Here is a 24,145-nt window from a genome sequence, read left to right as displayed (position 1 = left end):
TTGCCTCAGTTTCTTCATCTGTAAAACGAGCTGCAGAAAGAAATGGCAAACCACTCCAGTATTTTTGCCAAGAAAACCCCAAATTGGGGGGGGGGGTCACAAAGAGTTGGACACAACTGAACAAACAAAAGTATCTTATCCTATAGTATAACAGTCTCTGTAGGGATAGCTTATACTTATAGAGGTGTCCAACTCCCTACCCCCACCCCCAGGGTGTCCAGCAAAACTCCTGAGTGGGGACAGAACCAGATTAAAACATAATTGGGAAATATTTAACAAAATAAATAAACATGAACTACAACATAGATCATGTTACTTTGTGGTTTTCTGGGGCCATATGTGGCCTGCAGGGATCTGACACCACCGAATTAGAGTATATAAGATATAGTAAGTCAGATGTAGATATCTTACATCTGATTAACAAGAACCAATAGGCACCATTTACTTAGCATTACAAAGTTGGCAAAATGCTTTACAAAACTCCAATTTTACAGATCAGGAAACTGAGGCAGAGAGGTAAAGTGGCTTGCACCAGGTTTCTCAGCTTGTTAGTATCTGAAGCAGATTTGAACTCAAGCTCTCTCCACTGTGCCACTGAGCTGACTCAAAGGGGATCATGTGGAGGAAGCAAAACTCGATGAGGGCAGCGAGAAGGCGAATTGTTTCACAAGATGCTCTCGGCCACCCAGCACCTGCCTTGTCATTAAGGTCCTCTGATGCCCCCCAGCTGACTCTGCCTTCCTTCTCCTTCCTCCTGGCTTATATTTGGGCTTACATGCTCCAGGGCCTAGAGGGCTGTGCAGACCTGGCGGAGAGGCCCAGGGGGTAACAGGGTTCAGCCCAGTGAGGACCCCAATCCCCTCCAGCCACAAAAAAGCACTGACTGAGGGGAGGCTGGCTTTTGCCACCCTCCCACCCCCCCATCACAGGTCTCAGAGAGGCCAACTCATCTTTGGCATGAAGACTTTCCTCAACTGCTAGGGCCCTCCCTCCACCCCCCCCCCAATACCCTGTATTTCATTTTATATTTATGTTGTATGTACTTAGAGATCTATTTCTTATCTCTCCCATTAGAACAGAAACTCTTTGCAGCAGGGACTGTTTCATTATTTATATCTGCAGGGCCTCGAATGTGTCTAGCACATAGTAGGTGCTTAAGTAATACTTACTGATTGATTGTTAAATCCATCTTTCCATTCCTCCCATCCCCCCTGCCCCCCCCAGCCACCCTAATATTTCTCGAAGGTCAAGATTTTACTCCATAAAACCTGAGACTGTTAATTAGCCTTGACCTTTCAAATGCAAATTATGAAAAGAAAGATCTTTCCTATACGAACATAATTATGAACCACTTTTCACACAAATAAAGTCACATCTAAATAAATGGAAAAACATCAGTTGCTCATGGTTTGGCCAAGCTAATGGAATAAAAATGAAATTTTACCTAAATTAATTTACTTATTAAGTGCCATACCTATCAAACTACTAAAAATTATTTTACAGAGCTGGATAAAATAATGACAAAATTCATCTGGAAGAGCAAGAGGTCCAGAATATCAAGGGAATTAATGAAAAGAAAGGCTAGGGATGGTGGCCTAGCCATACCAGATATTAAACTGCATTATAAAGTAGTAATCATCAGAAGTACTTAGTACTGGCTAAGAAACAGAGTGGTGGATCAGTGGAATAGGATAGGTACACAAGATGGAGAAGTCAACGACTATAGCAATCTCCTCTTCGATAAACCCAAAGAGGCCAGCTTCTGGGCTAAGAATTCACTATGTCACAAAAACTGCTGGGGAAATTGGAAAATGGTAGGGCAGAAACTGGGCATAGACCAATATCTTACACCATATACCAAAATAAAGTCAAAAGGCGTTCATGATTTAGGAATAAAGGTTGATACTATAAGCAATTTGGGAGAGCAAGGAATAGTTTACCTATCAGATTATGGGAAAGCAAAGAATTCATGACTCAAGAAGAGATAGAGAGCATGACAAAAATGCAAAATGGAGAATTTTGCTTATGTTAAATTGAAAAGTATTTGCATGAAAAAAGCCAATGCAACAAAGATTAGGAGGGAAGCAGAAAAATCGAGAAAAAAATCTTTACAACTAGTGTCTGATAAAGGCCCCATCTCTAAAATATACAGGGGACTGAGCCAAATTTATAGGAATACAAGTCATTCCCCTACTGAGAAAGGGGATATGAACAGGCAGTTTTCAGAGGAAGAAATTAAAGATATCTATAGGCATATGAAAAAATGCTCGAAATCACTACTGATTAGAGAAATGCAAATCAAAACAACTCTTAGGTACCACATCTCTCCTGTCAGATTGGCTAACATGACAAAACAGGAAAATGACAAATGCTGGAGAGGATGTGAAAAAATTGGAACATTGTTACGTTGTTGGTGGAGTTGTGAACTGATCCAGCCATTCTCGAGAGCAATTTGGAGCTATTCCCAAAGGGCTATAAAAATGTGCATACCCTTTGACCCAGCAATATCACTTCTAGGGCTGCATCCCAAAGAGATCATGCAAGTGGGAAAAGGACCCATATGTACAAAAATATTTATAGCAGCTCTTTTTGTGGTAGCAAAGAATCCCCATCAATTGGGGAATGGCTGAACAAGTTGTGGCATATGAAAGTAATGGAATACTATTGTGCTATAAGAAAGGGGGAAGATACGGATTCATAATAACCTGGAAAGACCTACATGATATAATGCTTAGTGAGCAGAGCAGAACCAGGAGAACATTATACACAGGCACAGATATATGGATTTTGTGATGACTAACCCTGATAGACTTGGCTCTTCTCAGCAATACAAGGTTTAAAGACAGCTCCAAAGGACTCATGAGGAAGAGAACTATCTACATCCAGAGAAAGAACTATGGAGTCTGAATGCAGATTGAGGCAAACTGTTTGCTCTCCTTTTTTTCCCCCCCTTTGTTTTTTTTTTCCTCTTTTTTTTTTTTTTGGTTTTGTTTCTTCTTTCTCATGATTCCTTCCATTGGTCATGATTCTTCTTAACAACTTGACTATTTTGTAAATAATTTTAATGTGAAGTTACATGTAGAGGATATATCGGATTCCGTACCATCTTGGGGAGGGAGGGGGCTGGGGAGGGAAGAAAATCTGGAACTCAAAATCATGAGGAACTGAGTGTTACAAACTAAACATAAAAAAAAATCTTAATTAAAAAAAAAAGAGAAGAAAGATCTTTGTCAGCCTTGGGCCCCTTGTGAGGCAGTGAGGACAAACACTGTTCCCATTTCTTACATAAGAAAGCTCAGGAAATTGAAATGACATAACCAGGACTCAGACCTATATCTCCCAACCTCAAGGGGTCAGCTCTGTTTATCCTAATGCCTGCCATATTTCAGCCCAAAAAAGAATCCAACCCAAACTTAATGCCTATGTAGAAAGGATGGGAGGCAGGGAGGGAGGATTTCTATAGCACCTACTATGTGTCAGGCACTGTGCTAACTGCTTCACATATTTAATCTCATTTGATCCTCATGACAACCCTGGAAGTTAGGTGCTACTCTTATCTCTATTTTAGAGTTGAAGAAACTGAGGCAGACAGATATCAATTACTGGCCAGTGTCACACTGCCAGTAAGTGTCTGCACACAGATTTGGACTCCAGTTTCCCAGATTCCAGGCCCAGCGTCTACCCACTGTGCACCCAGCTGTATCAAGGATCAGGATAAACTAATTACAAGAAGCAGCCTAATTCCCTCTGATGTTCCTTTTATTCCCTTAGACTTTTGGCAAAGGAAGAAACCTATTTGGTCATAACCTCCTTGGTGAAAATGACCAGTTCCCCAAACTAGGAGGAACCTTGCGGTCCTAAAACTAGAGAGCACACTACATTTAAAGAAAGGACATTCCAGACCGGGAGGACAGGACGGTGAAAGCAAATCCAAGCCTGGAGCAGCAGAAAGCTCCAGTAACACCATTTCTGGTGTGTGGAAGCCAGCACAGTGGCAGTTCCAGATTTCAGAGAAAAAGGCTCCACACCCCACATCTACAGCATTCAGCATCCTGACTCTGAAGGATTCCTACTGAAGACGAGGCATGATGAGATTTCAGGGTCTGGTCAGATGCAGAGCTTACAGGCCTCTGACTCCTGGAGGCCAGGTAGGACACTGGTCCTCTCTCAGCTGAGCCACATGCACCTGCCACAGTGTGGGCTCTTAACAGAACTTACTTGTTTCCTATAACATTGGCTGTGTGAAGACTCCTGGGGAGTGGCACAGTTCCTTTGGTTTCTGGTTGTGACCATGACATGGTTTCTGAAAGGAAAAAGGACACAAACCTCTTTTAAAGACTTGAATGACTGTGACTTTTGCAGATTCTTTTGGAAAAAAAAAAGTATTTCATACCAATCCAATTTGAGCAAAAGTGTAATTCCCTACTGAATGCTGGACCTGCATTCAAGTCCTACCTTAGGTGCTTACTAGCTGTGTGACCCTAAGCAAGTCATTTCATCTCTCTGTGCCTCAGTTTTCTCATCTTTAAAATAGAAGTAATAGCACTTGCCTCTCAAAGTCGTCGTGAGAATCAAACGAGATTTCGTGTTTGCAAATCTTAAAGCAACGTACACATACACAACCTATCATTGTGATTGGAAAATGCGTAACAGCTGACCCACTTCATGTAGCCGTATTCAAGTACTGCTCAATAATAACGGTGGCTAACATTTTGTTATTGTCATTCAGTCATTCCATCACGTCTGACTCCGGGACACGTGGACTTGTCCACGGGGTTTTCTTGGCAAAGATACTGGAGTGCTCTGCCCTTTCCTTCTCCAACGTGTGCCCCCATTTTACAGATGAGGGTCTGAGGCAAATAGGGGTTGTGACCCACCCAGGGTCAGACAGGTAGTAAGTGTTTGAGGCTGGATTTGAACTCAGGTCTGCCTGACTCCAAGCCTGATGCTCTTTCCACCTCACGGTCCATAACAACATTCAAGTGCTTCTTAGTAATAATGATGACAGCTAAATTATTATAAATTAAATTATATTGCACCTTAAGGCTTACAAAGCACTTTACAAACATTATCTAATTTGATCCTCACAACAACCCTGGGGAGCAGAGACTATTATTATCATCCACATTTTACAAACCTGAGGCCGGATTAAAGGAGGAGATATTTGTAAAAGCACTTTGAGCATTCTATAAATGCTCTATTATTAAGGACCCTGAGCTGCTGGATTTTCTTTCTTTCTTTTTTTTTTTTTTTTTTGCAGGAAGGAAGGCAGGGCAATTGAGGTTAAATGACTCCCCCAAGGTCACACAGTGCTGGATTTTCTAAGGCAGGACAGAAAGGGTATGTGTCCTCAGCCAGCCCTCTTTCTCCATTTTTATCCTTCCAAATCTTTGTCTGGATTTGCTTTCCTTCAGCTTGGGCAGTGAGGAATATTCATTTCCTAGATTCATTTATGAAGTGCTCGTGAAGCTGTTAAATAGACCTTAAATAAGGTGAAAAGTTGCTGCCCCCTCTCTGTAGGGGGCACAGGGATGGTATCAGGAAATTCTCCAACTCAAGAGTCTCCACACACATTCTACCCATCAGAGATTTATTGACAAGCTCCTCTCTTGAAATGGAAATACTTGGGATGGTGGTGGGGGTGTGCAGAGTATGAGGGAAGGATTAAGATACATTGAGGCAATTGAGGTTAAGTGACTTGCCCAGGCTCACACAGCTAGTAACTGTCTGAGGCAGAATTTGAGCTCAGGTCCTCCTGACTCCAGGGCTGACACTCTATCCACTTTACCACTAGCTGCCCCTATTTAGTCTTTTTTTAGTAGCATGTGACTCTTCTGCTCCCTTGTGGGGTTTTCTTGGCAGATACCAGAGAGGTTTGTCATTTCCTTTTCTAGCTCCTTTTGATGTGGCATAAGGGGTTCAGTGACCCCTCAAGGACTGAAGTACAGTCTGGGTGGTGCTCAGCTTGCCCTGTCCCTGTTCCCACTGAGGGAACCATCCTCACTGTTACCCCTCCCAACAGCAGCCCCTTCCCCTCTATTCACACTGCCACCACCAGGGTGGCCTCTCTTCACTTCCCACCTCAACTATCACAACAAACTCCTAACTGGTCCCTGCAGTGACTCCCTATGGGTTTGGCACCTAAAGCTCTTCACAACCTGGCCACTCCTTCTCCATGACCCAGCCACACTGGCCATCTGCATGTCTTTGCATTGACTGTGCCCCATGCCTGGCATCCTCTCCCTCCCACCTTCACTTCTGGTCATGCCTGACGTCTGGCCTTTTCTGGTCTGTTTCTCCCACAGGTACACATACGCACACATGCACACACCCCTGCTAGTGTGCTCCTTCCCCAAACTGCCTTCTATCCCTATCTATATTGACTTGTCTACATGCTGTCCCCCTGCAGGAGAGACTTTTGTTCTTTGGGCTCAGCACAGACGAGTTTTGTACTTATGAGGGGATGACACGATGCTGTCATGAGTGGATCAATCAGGAGCTACCCAGGTCTGGGCCACGGCAAGGGGGCCAGGATAGAACCCAATGAAACCATCTGCAATACTTCTAGGTCTATGGCAGTGGTCCCTTCCCCACTCACCTAGATCGAGCTGCCATAAGTCATCAAGCCGGGAACCACACATTCCTCCAAAAACGTACATCTTGGGATTCCCTGAATCTTTCTTGCAGTATATCACGGCCGTGTGGGATTCTCTTGGGGAAGGCACGATGCCTTTGGTCATAGGAATGCTCCACCCCACAACGCCAGAGCCATGTTGCAACTCCAGTTCATAGAAGTCATTTAAATATCTGGAGGATAAAAGGCAAATGAAGATTTTGAAATCAGGTTTGGGATACTTAGAGAACAAAATTATATAGAAAAAAAAATCTATCATGTAGATACACATACACATGCACATATGATAAACAAATGGATAAACATAAAGTACCTTTGTATAATGCACATGTGTCTACATGTGCATATGTACGCACATTTACACTTACACCCACACATGTACAAGTGTTGCCACGTACATTATCCGTATGCATTCTCATGTGTGTATATAGGTGCATTACGTGTGTATACATTGAACAAATGTTTGTGGGCACATATGTACAGGCATGTGTATGCGCATGCATGTACAAAATGGGGTGTCGATGGAAGGTTCTAGAGAATGGCCTTCTGGCAAGACTCTGAAGCTGTTGGCTTTGCCCTCATTCAGAAAGGCTGGCAAGGGGAGGCCCCTTGGCCTCCGTTCTTCATTCTTTTTGGTCTGTTTGCTTTTCAGAAGCACGCTTTTTTTTCCAATCTTTTCATTTCCCAGAGCTAATATGAGGCCTTCTCACAGGAATTATGCAAAGATTCTGCAAACCTCCAAGCACTTTATCCATATGTGCTAGATTGGACGAGATGGTGGCTGTAAAGTGCTTGGGAAACTTTAAAGCCCATCTAAAAACTCCCTGTTTTGTGAGGGATTACTGAAATACTTAAGGATTGATTCTTCTTGTTGCTCTCATTCTTAAATCAAAAGGACCAGAGAGCCTGAGCCTACAAATATCCCAGCAGTGACATGGAGCTGCAGTGTTGGATGCAGAGTCGAGAAGACCAGAGTTCAAATCCTGCCTTAGATATTTGCTAGCTGTGTGATTTAATCCCAGTGAGTCTGAGTTTCTTTACATGTAAGATGAGAATAACATCAGCACTTAATTTACAGGGTTTTTGTGAGGATCAGATGGGATAACTTACATAAAGCACTTGACAAACCTGTCCAAATAAATGCACCTCATTTATTAAATATTAAAAGGCACTTTAGTTTGTTCTATCTAAAAATTTTTATATAAAAAGAACAGAAGCCATAATTTTATAGTATCATTGGTATCATTTAGTTTATTATAATTATATAATTATTAAAATAATTTTGAATAATAAAATGAAAAACAATTTGAGATTTGCATTTTCATCATTTTACCCTATTCCCCAACTATGTGTCTATAACCCAAAGTGTTATGATTTAGGAAGCCCCTCCCCGCAGACACTAATTAAAAGCTCCAGTTGGCTGTCTGAAATGGTAAACAGAACATCTCTGAATATGAACTTAGCTTTTTCAAAAGGAAAAGGTTTCCTGGTTACTGGGGGTCAGTTTTTTTCTATTACTGAAAACAAATTTATGCAGGGTATCAGGGTGTCCCCAGAGTCTTCGTATATATAGAAATGAGCTTTCCCCCTCATTCTTTGAACACTAAATTAAAATGCACAGACGTGACATTCTTCAAGAAACCATGGAAGGAGAAAAGAGGTCACATCACCAAATTTGTGATGAATCATTTCAAGGCCACCTTGCCAATATACTGGGTAATTTGCATTGGGCCTACACAATACGTTTCACTATATACTTTCCCCATAACTTCCTATATGTTGAGGTTAAGCACATAAGCATCATCCACACTGGATACTCATTCCATTCTGAAAAAAAAATTCCTACAGAAATTTAACAAAAAACCTCAAATTACCCACATTAGTCATTTAGGCACTGCCCAAATCAGTAGTCTACCAATAGTTGGAGACAGATATCACAGGGCTGTGCAAGAGCCAGCCTGGCTAGCAAGAAATGATTATTAAATTCTCATTGTGAACTTTTATTTGTTAGAAATTGGCAAATACTTCAAATCAGGCCTTCATTTACTGTCTTGTTGATTGTCTAGACTTAAAGTGATGAAGAAAATGTTAACAATGCAGATAAAGTTTAAAAGTGTGTCATATATACAATTTTTTTCTTGGAGAGCCAGTTGTTAAACATTTATCAGTAGCCAATTAGATAACAGTAATTTAACTTAAAATTTAAAACCTCAAGAATATAACTCTGAAATGAGATAGACCCCACAATAGGAAGGGAATAAGCATTTCTATAGCACGTACTATGTTCCAGACACCACTGTTAAGCACTTTTACAAATATTATCTCATTTGTTCCTCAGAGAATGAGGTGGGTTAGCACCTACCCCTATTATCATCATCCCCAAACAGACCCTAAGTGACTTGCCCAAAGCAACACAGTAAGTGGCTAAGACCATATTGGAACTGAGATCTTCCTGATTCCAAGTTCAGCACTCTATGCACTGCGTTACCAGTTATCTCTAAGGAACCAAGCAAAATTAACCCAAAACCACAAAGATAGGGTCTCCATTAGGTGTAACTAGATTCCAGGGGGAGGGAACCTGAGACTGAGATTCTCCACTCCCGGACTAGGCCCAGAGCCCCTTAAACGATTAAACTGAACAACAGAAACCAAAGAGATTTCTAACTTTTTGTTAGAGCTTTAAAAGATTTGGTCTGAAACTGTCAGCATACCTGGGGACGTTACTGTTTGAATCTTCACTCTCATTGGCCAGGCCACCAAATAAATAACATTTATTACCATATAAAGAAAAGCTATGTCCAAGTCGAGGACAAGGAGGTAAGCCGGTAGCAGGAGGTCGAGGTTTCACTTTTTTCCAAAGCCAACGGCTTGCCTTTTAAAAAAAAGAAAGAAAGAAATCATAGCTAAAAGTGCTTACATCACCAAGAGCATAGAAGTCATTATAATAAACCATCTCCAGAATCTAAATTAAGGCAGGTCCAAAATAATTAAGGTTCCTTCTCCCTTACCTGCTCATATTCTGAACTTTATGTGAGGAAAAAAAAGAATAAACAAAAAATTTTTAAATACACACACACACAAATTTCAGTACATGTATGTGTGTGTGTATATATCACAGAACTTCTATAATTCAAGCCCCATCTTATCGACAGACTATTATAGTTATGACATAATGATGATGATGAGCACTTAAAGGTTCGTAAAACACTTTACATATGTAAAGTTATTTGCTTTAAGTGGATAATGGGAATCCCGAGGACCCCAAGATGCTGAAATACATTCTAAATAGATGTAACATCTTTTAAACTATGTTAAATATAGCTTGTGTCAAGTATGACTTCTGTTATCATCCTCTCCGAGTGGGAAGCAGTGAAACGTTTACTTGTAATTAACCAGAATGCTGGCCTTTCCAATTTCTTGGTCTCACATTTCTGTCCCAAATTCCTAGTAAAATGGGTCACTGGAAACCACCTTTCCAAAGGATTGCTTATAAATGGATATAGTTGGCCCTTTTGTGATGCTTATCAACGAATGCTTAAGCATCCTCACCTGACAGACATTGCCCAAACGAAAGCCAAAGGAAGCCATTGCAGAGGGGTAGAGATGTGGTTTAACTGAGGCAAAATGAATAGCAAAATAGTTACCTAAAGTCTGAGTGCAGAATTAACATTTGTAACATGTTTCTAACCATAGGACAAATATCTGCTTCCTGAAATGGAAACACTTGCTTTTTATAAATAGAATTTGCAAGCTACTTATAATCTTGAAGCTTTACCAAAGGTGGGGGGGGGGGCGGCGGAGAACCTCACAAGAAAGCAAGTTGTGCCCACCTGTAATTCATAGAGCTCATTGCTATATCTTCCATATTCAACCATTCCTCCAAAGACTAGGATTCTGGTGCCATCACAGACAAACCCATGGGCAGCACAGCCTGGAGGAATATCACCTCTAACAGCAGGAAGGAACCACTGGTTTGTAACTATTAAAAAAAAAAAGGAATCCAATTAAAATCACAGCACCAATTGAGCTTAAGTGATTTCATCACTGTGGGAGAACTCCCAGTATGAAATCTCTCTCCACTCCAAGATGTAGAACAAGCCACACACTCCTGGCCTTGGCCAACAGGGGAATTTGTTTTGCATGACTGCATATTTGTCACAAGAGTTTTTTTTTCTTTTTCTTTTTAAATTGAAGTTGGAAAGGAGTGACAGAAAATGCTTTTTAAGATAAAATGGAAAATAAATGCATAGGAAGGAAAGAAGGAAGGAAGGGAAGAAAAAAAAAAAGGAAAGCAAGAGAGCAAGAAAGCACTTCCCTCCACTCATCAAAGTGCAGGCCACTGGTCTATAATATTCTTCAATGTTACCCAGAGTACTGAAAGATTAAGTGATTTGTCCACATTCACAGAGCTAATGTGTCACAGAACCACAGTTCTAGAGGCTGAAGGGATACCAGAAGTCACCTATTTCCACAACTCTTTCTACAAATGAGAAAATTGAGACCCTAAAGGTCACATAAATAGTAAATGGCAGAGGCTGAACAGATCTCTAGATCTTTCCCAAGCTTTCCGGGCTCTAAGGTTAGGCCTCAATCCACAAAGCAAAGTCCTTTTCCCCCACCCCACTTCCCCTTTGCAATGTATAAATAAGCACAGGTCTTTGAAATGCAGATTCCCCAATCAAACCCTTTGTAGTCAATTAAAAGGTAGGGTCGGTAACAGTAGGTTTGGTGAGGATATCTAGTATACTGATAAACCTAAATAGCCAGATACTAATAGATTTGCATAGTCACCCAGTTAAAGTGACAAAAAACCTCAGACTGAGGCCGAGACCACCCTTCAACCCACATCTCCAGACAGCCTCTCCCGATAAAGCTTATTTCATCGAGGAATGTCTAGGTTTATTATTCACTGCCTAGCCAGAAGGAAGTCACTGGTGATGAAACAGGTGGCAGATAATACAAGCCATTAGCCTTCTGCACAAATCGCCAGGGAGAAAGAAATAGCTTCCCTCCCGATGCATGGAACATTTGCAAGACAGCAAAAAATAAAAAATTAAAAAGCCTCACTTCCTCTCCTGGGAGGGCCAGTCTGCCAGAGGCGGGGCCTTCTGGTTGGCGACATCGGTGATTTGCTGGAGAGCTAGCCTGGGTCCCTTTTGCCGGCCCCTTGGCTCTAGAGCTAGGCCAGCTCACAGCTGAACCTCAGCCCCATCCTTTCCTTTCCCGGCTGTCAGAGCTCAGTTGAAAGCTCTCAGGACACCGAGTCCCCCCAGGTTTCAGGACTAAAACTAATTTGAGAGCCAGCATGATGAATGGGAAGAACATTGGCTATGGAGTCCCAGGGCCTGAGTTCAAATCCAATTATGCCACTACCTACCTAAATCACTTCCACCCCCCTGGGCTTCTAAGATGAGGCTGTCGGACTGGATGGGCTCTGAGTTGGGGTGGGGAGCTTGAGCAGGAGGACCGGCTGAAGGTGTTTTAATAGAGAATTTTAAAAGCTAGGACTCAGGGCTTTAGAGATAAGAGGGTCCTTAAATGAGGGCAGTTGCCACAGTCTGGATGAGAACTAGGTTGTCCCGACTCCAAGCCAAGTGCGCTACCCTCGGCGATAGGAAGTGTCCCCCCATCTCACAGAGGCCAAGCCCCCCGTTAGCAGATGGGGAAACTGAGGTTCGGGGAGGCTCATGGAACTCGTGAGTTCTCAGAGCTCATTGAGTGCTGGCCCTCGTTTCAGATGGGGAAACTGAGGCCGGGGGTGGTCGCAGCACCGGTGGGCTCTCAGCTCGAGGCCGGCCCCTCGGTTTACAGCTGGGTAAACTGAGGCTGGGGTGGCCGCAGCACCGGCGGACCCTCAGCCCCTCGAGGCCGGCCAGTCCGCCGGGGGCTGGGCCGGGCCGCGTCTCGGGGCGCTAGGGGACGGGCCGGGCCTCGCCCGCTCCGGGGAAGGGGGCCGGATTCCGAGGAGCCCAGGGGCCGTGACAGCGGGGCCAGGCCCCGGCCCGGGTCAAGGTCAAGTCCAGGGTCAGCCGGGGGTCATCCCCCCGCCCCCACCCGCGCCCCCGCCCGCCCGCCGGGGCCAACGGCCGCTTACCCGTATTGTAGACGTGCAGCTCGTCCGCGATGCCCTCGTTGCCTCCGCCGAAGATGATCATGAGCTCCCGGATGGCCACGGCCCGGTGCCCGTGCCGGGCGCGGGGTACCTGCCCCGTGAACGAGGAAACCCGCCTCCAGTTCAGGAGGGAGGGAGCCGCCATCTTGCTCACCCCCGCCCCCTCGGAGGCCCCACAATGCACAGCGCCCCGGCCCGGCCGCCGCTCCATCTCTTCACCTCGCCTGGGGGGGCGGGGGGAGCGGCCCGCGAGCGGAGGGGGCGGGGCACCTGAGGGGAGGGCCCCGAGGCCCCGCCCCGTGGGGGGGCATGAGAGGGGAGGGGCGGGGCTGTGGGAGGGAGGGGAAGGAGGAGAGAGGCGGGGAGGAACAAGGGGAAGGGAAGGTGAAAGGGAGGGGAGCTCTACCCTAGGGGGAGGTAGAGAAGAGAGAGAGAGACCGGGAAAGGTGATGGGGGAGGAGGGAGGAGCCCCGCCTTAGGGGGAGGTAGAGAGGGGGAAAGGTAATGCAGAAGGAGGGAGGAGCCCCGGGAGGCCGGGAGTGGGAAAGGTGATGCGGAAGAAGGGAGTGGGGAGGAGCTCCAGACCACGCCCAAGAGATACACGTGTGGGCAGTTGGTCAGGAGCTGTCCAGGGAAGAGGCAAAGGTGATGGGAATTAAGGAGGAATCTCAGGCCCCGGGCTTCGAGAGACAGGAAAGAGGGGGAGGGAGCGGCTGTCAGAGATGCCAGATCCCCAGGAGGACAGAAAACTGGGCTCATCTTGAGGGGAGTCAAGGGACAAGAGGGGTCTTTCAGAGGGAGACGAAGGGGATGGAGTCAGGCTGCCTAAAAGGAAGAAGGAAGAGAAAGATAATGGAATCACCTGATAGAAGAGAGAGTCAAGCAATGGGGAGGAAGAAAGGAGACCAAGCCTCCGCCTTCTCCCTCAATTTCTCTGCAGTAGAAAACGCAGGAGGTAATCATCGGTGGGGGGTGGGGGTGAGCAGGGGAGGCCTTGGGGCAGTAGTCATCGAAGTCTTGGAGGTGGGGCTTGAACCTTAGAAGAAGCTCAGTGCTCCTAGTGTATCTTCAGTCTTCATTGATCTGGAGATTCCTTCCAACAGTAGGTTTCTCTGCCCATCTTTTCTTCCCCTGCCTCCCAACTCTCCAGGATTCTTGCCCAAGTCCACATCCACAAGATAAGAGAAGCTGGCTTGTTTTATCCCTGGGACCTGTTCACAGTGTATGAAAAGTTTGGGTTGATCTGTGCTGGCCAGTCAAGAAACTGGTCCCAGTATTCCTTTATGACTGCTTTTGGTCAGGCATAAGATGTGGCCTGACAAGCCCCTTCTGTGCTAGCTATCCTTATGAGGACGTCAAGGGAAGGACCCTTTGCCTAGTATTACTAGTGATTGTACGGACTAGCTCCTCTCATTCTGGATCCCAGGAAAGACTGAAAGACCTACCTGGTCACTAATTGCATCTGCTTACCTGAGAGTGAATTGGAGCCACTGGAATGGGGAAATGAAATTGTTGAGTCCAAATGCCCATTGAAACTGGCTTGGCCTAATAATTAGCAAATAAATGTTCAAGAAGGGGCTAGGTTCCTTCTCATAGAATGAAGATCCTAGAATCAGATGTAGGGGTCTTCAAACACATTATTTTACAGAGGAGAAAACTGTCCCAGAGAGGTAAACTTGGCTAAGTTTACATAGGTAGTTAAGTGGTAGGGTCAGGATTTGAACATGGGTTCCATGCATTCCTGCTCTTTGTATCCCCCACACTGAAATTTTAAACTTTTAAGCCCCTGATTGATTTTAACCAACTTCAGCACAGACCTGCTGAGCTCAAGAGATCTACCAGCCTCAGTTTCCCCTAGAGGCAGGGATTACTACCGTGAACAACTATGTCCAACCAAAACATTGTTTAAAAACCAGTTCATAGATACCAGGTTAAGAGCTCCTGGTCAATCCTTGGGATCATAGAATATAGACTTAGAAGGAACATCTTATTTTCTTAAAATACAATTTGATGCATTCTAATGTCTTTATCACAGTCATTTTCCATCCTCTCCACCCCCTTGAATCATTGTAACAATGAAAAACATTTAAGTAACATTTGACACAGTAACTATATCTGATAATGGTGTTTCATTTTCTCTTAGCCTTCCTCTTAGTGAGCTTTTCATTTATATTGTTGCAATCATTGTATCTGTTCCTTGTCTCTCTTTATTTTGCTGTGCAACAGTCTATACGCATCTTTCCACTTTTCTCTGAATTCCACATTTCAGCATTTCTTATGGTCCTCAGTGCTGTTCCATTGCATTTATATGCCAAGGTTTTCTCAGCCAAACTCCAATCGACAGGCACCCACCTAGCCTTTATTCTTTTCTATGGGTACTGCTTTGACTATTTCTGTTTATAATAAGCCATTTTTTCCCTGAAAGAACCCACTTCCATTGTTCCCCAGGTGTGAGGAAACCCTAGCCTCTAGATACAATGAAGTGTTTTTCAACCGTATACTTCGAGAAGCCTATTTGGATTGGTTGAGGCAGGTTGCCCACCCCTGGACACAAAACCAGGAAGCTGATACAGAACCTGAGAGTTTCCAGCAAAAATGGAGAGTTCCAGCTAAACCTTTGATAAGTAATTGATTAGTGAGGAGAAGCCTCAGCCCTGGTCTTTTTCCTCCTCTTTTGGCTGGAGAAGGACCCTGCAGGCTTCGAAGCTTTCCTGGGATTTAGGGGCTTCCCATCCATGTCTTAGCAGCATCTCTGGAACAGATGCCAGCATTGTTTGCATTGGGGGCCAAGATCAGACAGGACACAGATTTAAGGCTCTGTAAGGAGCCCAGCAAAAAAGCCATACCATACCTAAGAGAAACATTTTTAAAATTAATATCTTCTTCAATAAACAAAACTTAATTTTCTTTCCAAACTCCCCCATTAAACAACAATAACAGAATATCTTGGAGATTCTATAAACTGTGGGCATAGTTCTGACAAAACACAGCTGCGAGTAACTGTGAAAAACCTGTCAGTGACTTGTACCTAATAAAGGAGATGACAAAAATAAATATGTGTTCACACACACACGCACAAATGGTTTTGTTGTTGGCTTTGCCCTAGATGAGAGAGGCAAGGTGATTTATTGTAGTAAACACAAGGCTTGGGTTTATAGGATCTTGGGACCGTAGTTCCAGAGCTGGAAGGAACCTCAAAGGCCAAGAAGCCCAACCCTCTCATTATTTGTTGTCCAATCACTTTTCAGTCATATCCAACTCTTTGTGACCCCCATTTGGGTATTTTTGGGGCAAAGACACTAGAGTGGTTTGCCATTTCTTTGTCTCATTTTACAGATAAGGAAACTGAGGCAAGCAGGGTTAAGTAACTTGCCCAGGGTCACCTGACTAATAAGTGTCTGAGGCTAGATTTAAACTCACGAAGATGAATCTTCTCGACTCCAGACCTGGCATTCTATCTCTTATGCCACCTAGCTCTCTCCTACCATTATACAGCTGAGGAAAATGAGGTATAAGGAGGTTAAGTGACTAATCCAAAGTCACACCATAGTGAAATCTGATCATTCTACTTATAAACTATCACTTATCTCTCTAGGCCTCAGTTTCACCATTTATAAAATTAAGATAATAATGTCTTACAGCATCATTATTTTCAAAGGAGATACCATATATAAAATATTACTTGACCATAACTATTATGTAAGATTAAGATAATTTTTTTTCTTTTTAAAAATTTAATTATTTTTAGTTTTCAACATTCACTTCCACAAGATTTTGAGCTCCAAATTTTCTCCCCATCTCTAACCCTACTCTTTCCCCCAGTCTGCCCTCCCTTCTATCACACCCCGCCCCCCTTACTTTCTTGTAGGGCAAGATAGATTTATATACCCTATTGCCTGTATATCTTATTTCCCAGTTGCATGTAAAAACAATTTTTAACATTTGTTTTTAAAACTGAGTTCCAGATTCTCTCCCTTCTTCCCTCCCCACCCACCCTCACTGAGGAGGAAAACAATTCAACATAGGTTATACATGTATAGTTACGCAAAAAATTTCCACAATAGTCATATTGTGAAAGACTAACTATATTTCCCTCCATCCCATCCCAACCTCCCATTTATTCTATTTTTCTTCTTTGACCTTGTCCCTTTTCAAAAGTGTTTGCTTCTGACTACCCCCTCCCCCAATCTGCCCTCCCTCATATCATCCCCCCTCTTCTCCCCTGTGGTGCTAATCTTGATTAAAGATCTTCTCTGCCCATTTAATAGGCCTCAGGTGGAGCTAGGTAAGGGAAGTTTGATTATGGGTTGCTTGTTTGCAGGCCCATACCCTTTTGCTATTAGGTGCTAAACTCCAGGCCCTCACCCTTTGCTAAGTAGGTGCAAGCCCCAGGGCCCCTGTGGGTAGCTATTAAGCTTAGACTAGAGAGCTGCAGAGACAAGAGAGCTTCAGGAAGAAGAAGAAGAAGATGAAGAAGAGAGAACTTCGAGAGAGAATGGAGAACTGGAAGGGCTTTCAGAACTGCAGGAGGAGAGGACACAGTTAAGTATACAGTTAGGATTCATGAGTGACTGTTTACAGGAAGGCCCTAGCAGAAGGGAAGGTTACAGGATGGTTTGGCCCCTTCCTGTGATAGTGTTTTGATCTCTTTGCTGTTACATTGAGGTGGACTTGCTGGTTTTGTAATACAATTACTGTTGTGTCAAATTGGGGTTTTTGGTTCTGGGATTTGATCCTCTGGTGTCTGAATAAATGTTTTGCTTCTTCTGCCTTCTATACAGAGAGTCTCTTATACTTCTTGATTCCGCACTATACAGGCATATTCGTGGTCACCATTGATATCATGAATCTTGCCCTACTGATACATCCCCTTCTCTCCTACTTTCCTTTAGAGTAAGATACCCAATTGAATGTGTATGTTATTCTCTCCTTAAGCCAAATCTGATGAGAGTAAGGTTGACTCATTCCCTTTTACCTCCCCCCCTTCTCCTCCATTGGAACAGCTTTTTCTTGCCTCTTTTATGTGAGATAATTTACCCTGTTCTATCTCTCCTTTTTTCTTTCTCCCGACATATTCCTCTCTCACCCTTTAATTTTATTTTTTAGATAAAAATTAATATAAATTAGATAAATGTCATATAAATGTAAGCTATTCCCTCTCTTGGCTTCACTTCTGATTCTCTGGACTTTGATACCATACCATCTCTCCACCCCTGCATCCCCCTTCTCACATTGGTGAGTTCCCTAGAACTTCCATTTTGAGGAAGTACTCAGGCTAGCCAATCTTCATTCCTCTGGCAACTCCACATGTAGTTCTCAGAACTTTACTACCATGCCCCATTTTCAGGTTCCTTTCTAGTGTTTTCTGCCCTCATCAGAATGTAAGCTCCTTGAGAGCTTTTAAGAAAAAATTACATTTGCCTTCCAAGTACCTAGCATACAGTCAGTATTGATGCTTTTTAAATGATTCATGATATAGTATAGAAATTTTACTTGGGTGTTTGCTAGTAAGCTTACTTCTGCCCTGCTTTGTGGAGAGAAAGCCCTGTGCCCATATGTGGAAGGAGATGAATCCTGATTGGATGTTGAGTGCAATACTTCTTACATATGGGACTAATTAAATTTGTTGCAGAGACCTTTAGGAAAGGGACTTTAGAGGCAAATATGGAGAAGGGAGCTACAGGAAAATAGTCAAGAGAAAGAGAAATTTTTGAGTAATTGACTGACCCACAGGACTGGGGGTACATATGAGAGCCAAACTGCAGGGCTGGAAACTCTGGGTGCAGAGAAAGGACCTCCCCTGGCTGAGACTGGTCTCTCATATGAGATAAGATCTTATCTGATTTCCTAGGTGAAGACTACATTTAGTTTTGGATATTTCTTGAAATGCTCTGGTTTCTATTGGCTGTTTTGCTTAGATAAATAGGTTTGCTCACTAGTCACTATTTGTGACAATAGAAGGGATGAGCTTAGATACATGTTGGACTGAATTATATTTGTAATCTTCAAAAAAACACACAGAAGTAAAGTATAGAAATGTTCTTGTGATCATAGAGATACTTCCTTTTTTAAAAAAATTAACATAAAGACAATAAATCTATCAGATATACCACAGCAACCATACACATTTAAAAGTAGAATCCTAGGACAGGGTGAAAGGAGAGAGAGAATAGAATAAATAGGGCTGAGGAAGAGAGAATAGGATGGAGGGAAATGCAATAGTAAGTGCCAAAAATGTTTTTGAAGCAAGATTCTCTAATAAAGGCCTCATTTCTTAAATGTGTGGAGAGTTGAGTCAAATTTATAAAAGTAAGAGCCATTCCCAATTTATAAATGATCAAAAGACATGATTAGTTTTCAGATGAAATAATCAAGGCTGTCTATAGCCATATGAAAAAATGCCCTAACTCACTTTTGATTGGAGAAATGCAAATTAAAACAATTCTGAGGTAGTACCTCATACCTATTAGATTGGCTAATAGAAAAGAAAAGGAAAATGACAAATGGTGGAGGGAATGTGGGAAAAATGAGACCTTAATGCACTGTTGGTAGAGCTGTGAACTGATTCAATCATTTTGTAGAGCATTTATGCCCAAAGGACAATAAAGCCATGCATACCCTTTGACCTAGCAATACCACTACTAGGTCTGTATCCCAAAAGATATAAAAAAACAAAAAGGAAAAGGACCGATATGTACAAAAATATTTATAGCAGCAAAGAACTGGGGCAAAGAACTGGAAATTGAGAGAATGCCCACTGACTGGGGAATGGTTGAACAAATGGTGGTATGTGATTAGGAAAGAATACTATTGTGCTATAAGAAAGGATGAGCAGGATGCTCTCAGAAAAACCTAGAAAGACTTACATGATGCAAAGTGAAATGTACTATGAACAAAGTAACAACAATGTTGCCAGATGATTAGCTGTGAATGACTTCGTTATTCTCAGCAATACAATGATCCAAGACAACTCTGAAGGACTTATGATGAAAAATACTGTCCATCCCAAGAGAAAGAACTGATGGTATCCGAATACAGATTGAAGCAGACTTTTTTTTACTTTATTTTTTCTTGAGCCTTTCCCCCCTCTTCGGTCTGTGTTTTCTTCCACAACATGACTAATATGGAAATATTTTGCATGACTACACATGTATACATCGAATTGCTGGCCTTCTAGGGAGGGGGTGTGGTGGGGAGGAAAAAGGGGAGAGAATTTGGAATTCAAAGTTTTAAAAATGAATGTCAAAATTGTTTTTACATGTAACTAGGGAAAAATAAAATACTAAATAAATTTTTAAAAAATGGAACTCTAAGAAAAATTCTACAACAGAAGAAAAATAAAAACAATAACTGGAAAAATAAAGGAATTGTAAAAGTATAATTTCTCACTTACTGCCCCCCCCCCCCATGTTAAGGGAAACTACTATATCTGGGAACAAAAGTCCTATTCTTTTGATGTTCATATCATTATCCCTTGAGAGCAGGGATTGTCTTTTGCCTTTCTTTGTATCCCTATTGTTTAGCACAGTGCCTGGCATGTGGTAGATACTAAATAAATGTTTATTGACTGACTGATATCAGAGGAACAGCCATGTCCTTCATGGAACAAATGTCCCTCCATGACATTGTGGGCAACATGACACTGAGTCTTGTATCATGAGTATGACCCAATGTGGCAATTCTTGCCTTCTGGTAGAATACTTCTTTTTCTTCGTCTTCTTCACTTTATCTCCTATTATAACTTTACAGCATCACCACAAACAGCTGTTATCTACACAATTCAGCAAATATAAGGCACAAAGGGTACTTGTAAGAGGCGAATGATTGATTTTTCTATTTGTCCTACAAGTACTACATGTAGTGGTTAGTACTAAGGGCTCAGCCATAGGATTCTGCTCACCTCTGCCTTTAGAAGCCCCAGATTCCTTCAAAGTACAGCTCAAGTATCTCCCATAAGGTCTTTCTTGAACCTCCACATGTTCAAGCTTGCTACACTTGAACCAATTTTGTAGACAGTAGCTAGGTAGCACAGTGGGTAGAGTGCTGAACTCAGAATCATAGACCTTGGTTCAGATCCTCCCTCAGACTCTTGGGGAAAAATTACAAACTCCTTTTCATTTTCCTCATCTGTCTTGAACTAAGAGTTGTGACCCTATATGGGGTCATGAAAAATTTGGCAACAGTAAAAGGTTTCTGAATGTGCAATGACTAAAAATTAATTAAAAATCAAACACATAATGAATCTGAGGTGTTTCTGGCAGCACTTGCCCATGTTGTGCCCTGCAACTTCACTGCAGCCTTGGTTCTGAACATACAACATGCACACTTTGCATTACACAAGCCGTCACATCACACAACACCAATGAACACTGCTGAAACTCAGACGGGGGTCTCGAGTGGAAAAAGTTTAAGAAACCCTGTGTTAAATGAGGATAATAGCACCTTCCTCCCAGGGTTGTTGTGAGAATAAAATGAGATATTATTTATAAAAACAATTCACAAACTTTAAAGAACTTTATAAATGCCAGCCATTGTTGTATTACTTAGGTTCTACTTTGGATTTACTTATCTCTATACAACTTATATTCCTTCAATAGAATCTAAGCTCCTTGAGGGCAGGTTCTATTTTTTTATTTTCTCATTGTATTCTCAGTGCCTTGCACATAGTAGGTACCTTCAGAAATATTTGTTAAATTAAAGGTTATTTGATTTTTTGAACTTTTAAAAATCTAATTAACTTTATCCCTCAAACATCCATGATTTCATTGGTATGGGCACACTAATGAAATCAACTTTACAATAAAAGTCAAACATATATGTTCTGACAGAATCTAAAACTCTTATGATCTAATTCCTCTGAGCAATTGATTTTTAGATAGCACAACAAAAAAATCAACATAATACATTTGAAAAACCAATTGTGTGAAGAAATGTGCCATTGAAATCCTTCATTAGATCTTAGATTTGGAAAAGATCTCAGAGGCTTATGGGATCATAGAGATAAAGCTGGAAGTGGCCTTAGAAGAGGACCTTTCAGTTTGGGTTTTCCTTGTCTCTAAGTCGAATCTACTCTACCATTGTACCATAAACAATAATGAAAAGAACAACCTGGGAAGACTTGCATGAACTGATGCAAAGTGAAGTAAGCAGAACAAGGAAAGCAACTAATGTACAGTGACAACAACAGTATTAAAAAACCACCTAACTTTAAAAGACTGGAGAATTCTGTCCAATGCAGTGACCAACCACAATTCCAGGAGATCCATGATAAAGCATATCCCTCACTTCCTGAAGGAGGTAATGGAGTGGAGAATGGAGAATGAGGGTGTGTGTGTGTGCGTGTGCATGTGTGCACGTGTGCACCTGTGTGCCTGTGTGTGTGTGTGTGTGTGTGTATTGTATATCCCATGCAGGATTTCATTTTTCTTTACTCTGCATATTTGTTTAAAGGTTTCATTTTTATTTTTCTTTTTTCCAATGGGTGGGAGAGAAGGAGAGAAAGTTGATTTTTACTCATTTAAATTTTTGAAAAATCCAATCCATCCTAACCCAAGAAGCATGTATAGCATACACCTTGCTAGCGCTAGGGACATAAAGGCAGAAACAACAGTCCTTGTCCCCAAGGAATTTCCATTCTATTAGGTGGATACAACACTTAAACAGATTAAGTATATTCAAATACTATGAGAAGGCAAAGAGAATTAAAAAGTAGGAAGATCAATAGAAGTCCTCCAAGCCTCCTCTTTCCACTTTTTTTCACAATAGAGAAAACAACCAAATTTTTCTCTTGATGCTGACTATTTGGGAATTGTGGAACACCACAACCTTTGAAGAATCAAAATTGCAAAAGGCAATGGACAGATATATAATGGGTGTAAGTAAACTATAACACCACCAATGCTGACTTGTATACAAAAAGTGATGTGAAAAGTATTAAAGAGATGTTTCATGGGAATAGAGGGTGTGACAGTCATGTAGGGAGAATAAGAGATAATGGATGGATAACCTGAATGTGACTCTGATACCCATAATGTGACAAGACCTAGGTGAAGGTTGCCTGTTTGTCTGGTAGATACATTTTGGAGGATCTAGGGGAGGACATGGATCAGAGGTGCCCAGCATTTGAAGGCATACATGGGTTTCCATCGACACCACTGGAGAGATACTGTACCTGCATCAGTAAGATGAAAGATATGTTGAAGATTTGTAAGAGAAGGCTACAGCATGCTAATCCAATGCTGTGATGTTCTTAGAAGGTAGATAACCAAACCAAGTATTGAGTCTGGCTCTCCTAACTGGAAATTGTCCAGTAATTTTGATATAGTAGGAAGTAATGAAAAATGGAGGAGAAATATGGGACCAGGAGTTTGGAAAAGAGTTAGACATAAGTTTTAGGGGGCTACCATAGTACAGTGATGAGTGTTAGATCTGGGATCAGAGAACCTGGGTTTGAATTCTGGCTCTGGGAGCTCTGTGCCTGCAACCAGGAAGACCTGAGTTGAAATCCAGCCTTAAACATTTATTAGCTATGTCACCTTGGCCAAGTCACTTACACTTTATCTGCCTCAGTTCCCTCATCTTAAAGATGAGAATAACAGTAGCACTTATCTACCAGGTTGTTGTGAGGACCAAATGAGATATTTGTTAAGTACTTTACAAACCTTAAAATGTTATACAAATGATAGCTATTATCATTAGGAAGTTTTTCCTGAAAATCAGGCTGAAAGTGGCCTCTTTGCACCTTCCTTCCATTCTCTGTTCCTAAGGTCCAGCTGTGATTCACCGTCACAGACATAACATGACCTTGGATGACTGATTCATTCAATTCTCTTTGCCCTGTAAGTACAGTGCTTGGATCAAGTGCTTACGTGTGCCAGGCATTGTGCTAAATGTTAGAAATACAAATACAAGCAAAAAGAAAGACAGCCTCTGCCCTCAAGGAGCTCACATTCCTTTTTATTTCTTTTTCTTTCTATATCTTTGACATTATTTTAAAATTCTGAGTTCCAAATTCTCTCCTTCCCTCCCACCTCTCCCCCACCCTCTGAGAAGGCAAGCAATATGATATCATTTATGCATGTGAAGTCATGCAAAACATTTCCATATCAGCCATGTTGCCTAAAAATTGGAAAGCAAGAAATAAAGAAAGTGAAAAAATATGCTTCAGTCTGCACTCAGAGTTCATCATTTTTCTATCTGGAAGTGGATAACATTTTGCATCACGAGTCCTTTGAAATGGTATTGGATCATTGTCTTGATCAGAGTGGCTCAGTTTTTCCACAGTTGATCATCATTACAGTTTTGCTGCTGCTGTGTTCAATGTTGTCCTGGTTCTGCTCACTTTGTTTTGTGTCAGTTCATATAAGTCTTTCTGAAACCATCTTGCTCATCATTTCTCG

General features: G+C 42.2%; 1 protein-coding gene across 1 annotated transcript in view; it reads right to left on the bottom strand.

Annotated features, from left to right (window-relative positions):
* HCFC2 (host cell factor C2) overlaps nucleotides 1–12,966 on the bottom strand; it is a 30,621-nt gene extending 17,655 nt beyond the window's left edge. The window contains exons 1-5 of the mRNA XM_036761434.1: nucleotides 12,729–12,966; nucleotides 10,465–10,613; nucleotides 9,346–9,506; nucleotides 6,599–6,807; nucleotides 4,219–4,303 (exon numbers count right to left, since the gene is read on the bottom strand). Of these exons, the coding sequence (XP_036617329.1) occupies nucleotides 4,219–4,303; nucleotides 6,599–6,807; nucleotides 9,346–9,506; nucleotides 10,465–10,613; nucleotides 12,729–12,957 (833 nt within the window). The 5' untranslated portion in view covers nucleotides 12,958–12,966. The remainder of the gene's footprint in view (nucleotides 1–4,218; nucleotides 4,304–6,598; nucleotides 6,808–9,345; nucleotides 9,507–10,464; nucleotides 10,614–12,728) is intronic.
* Nucleotides 12,967–24,145: the final 11,179 nt, after the last annotated feature.

This window comes from Trichosurus vulpecula, chromosome 5, assembly GCF_011100635.1.
Source record: "Trichosurus vulpecula isolate mTriVul1 chromosome 5, mTriVul1.pri, whole genome shotgun sequence".
NCBI classification, from domain to species: domain Eukaryota; kingdom Metazoa; phylum Chordata; class Mammalia; order Diprotodontia; family Phalangeridae; genus Trichosurus; species Trichosurus vulpecula.
Note: the sequence above shows the minus strand (reverse complement) of the source record. Positions and strands in the feature narration are given on the sequence as shown.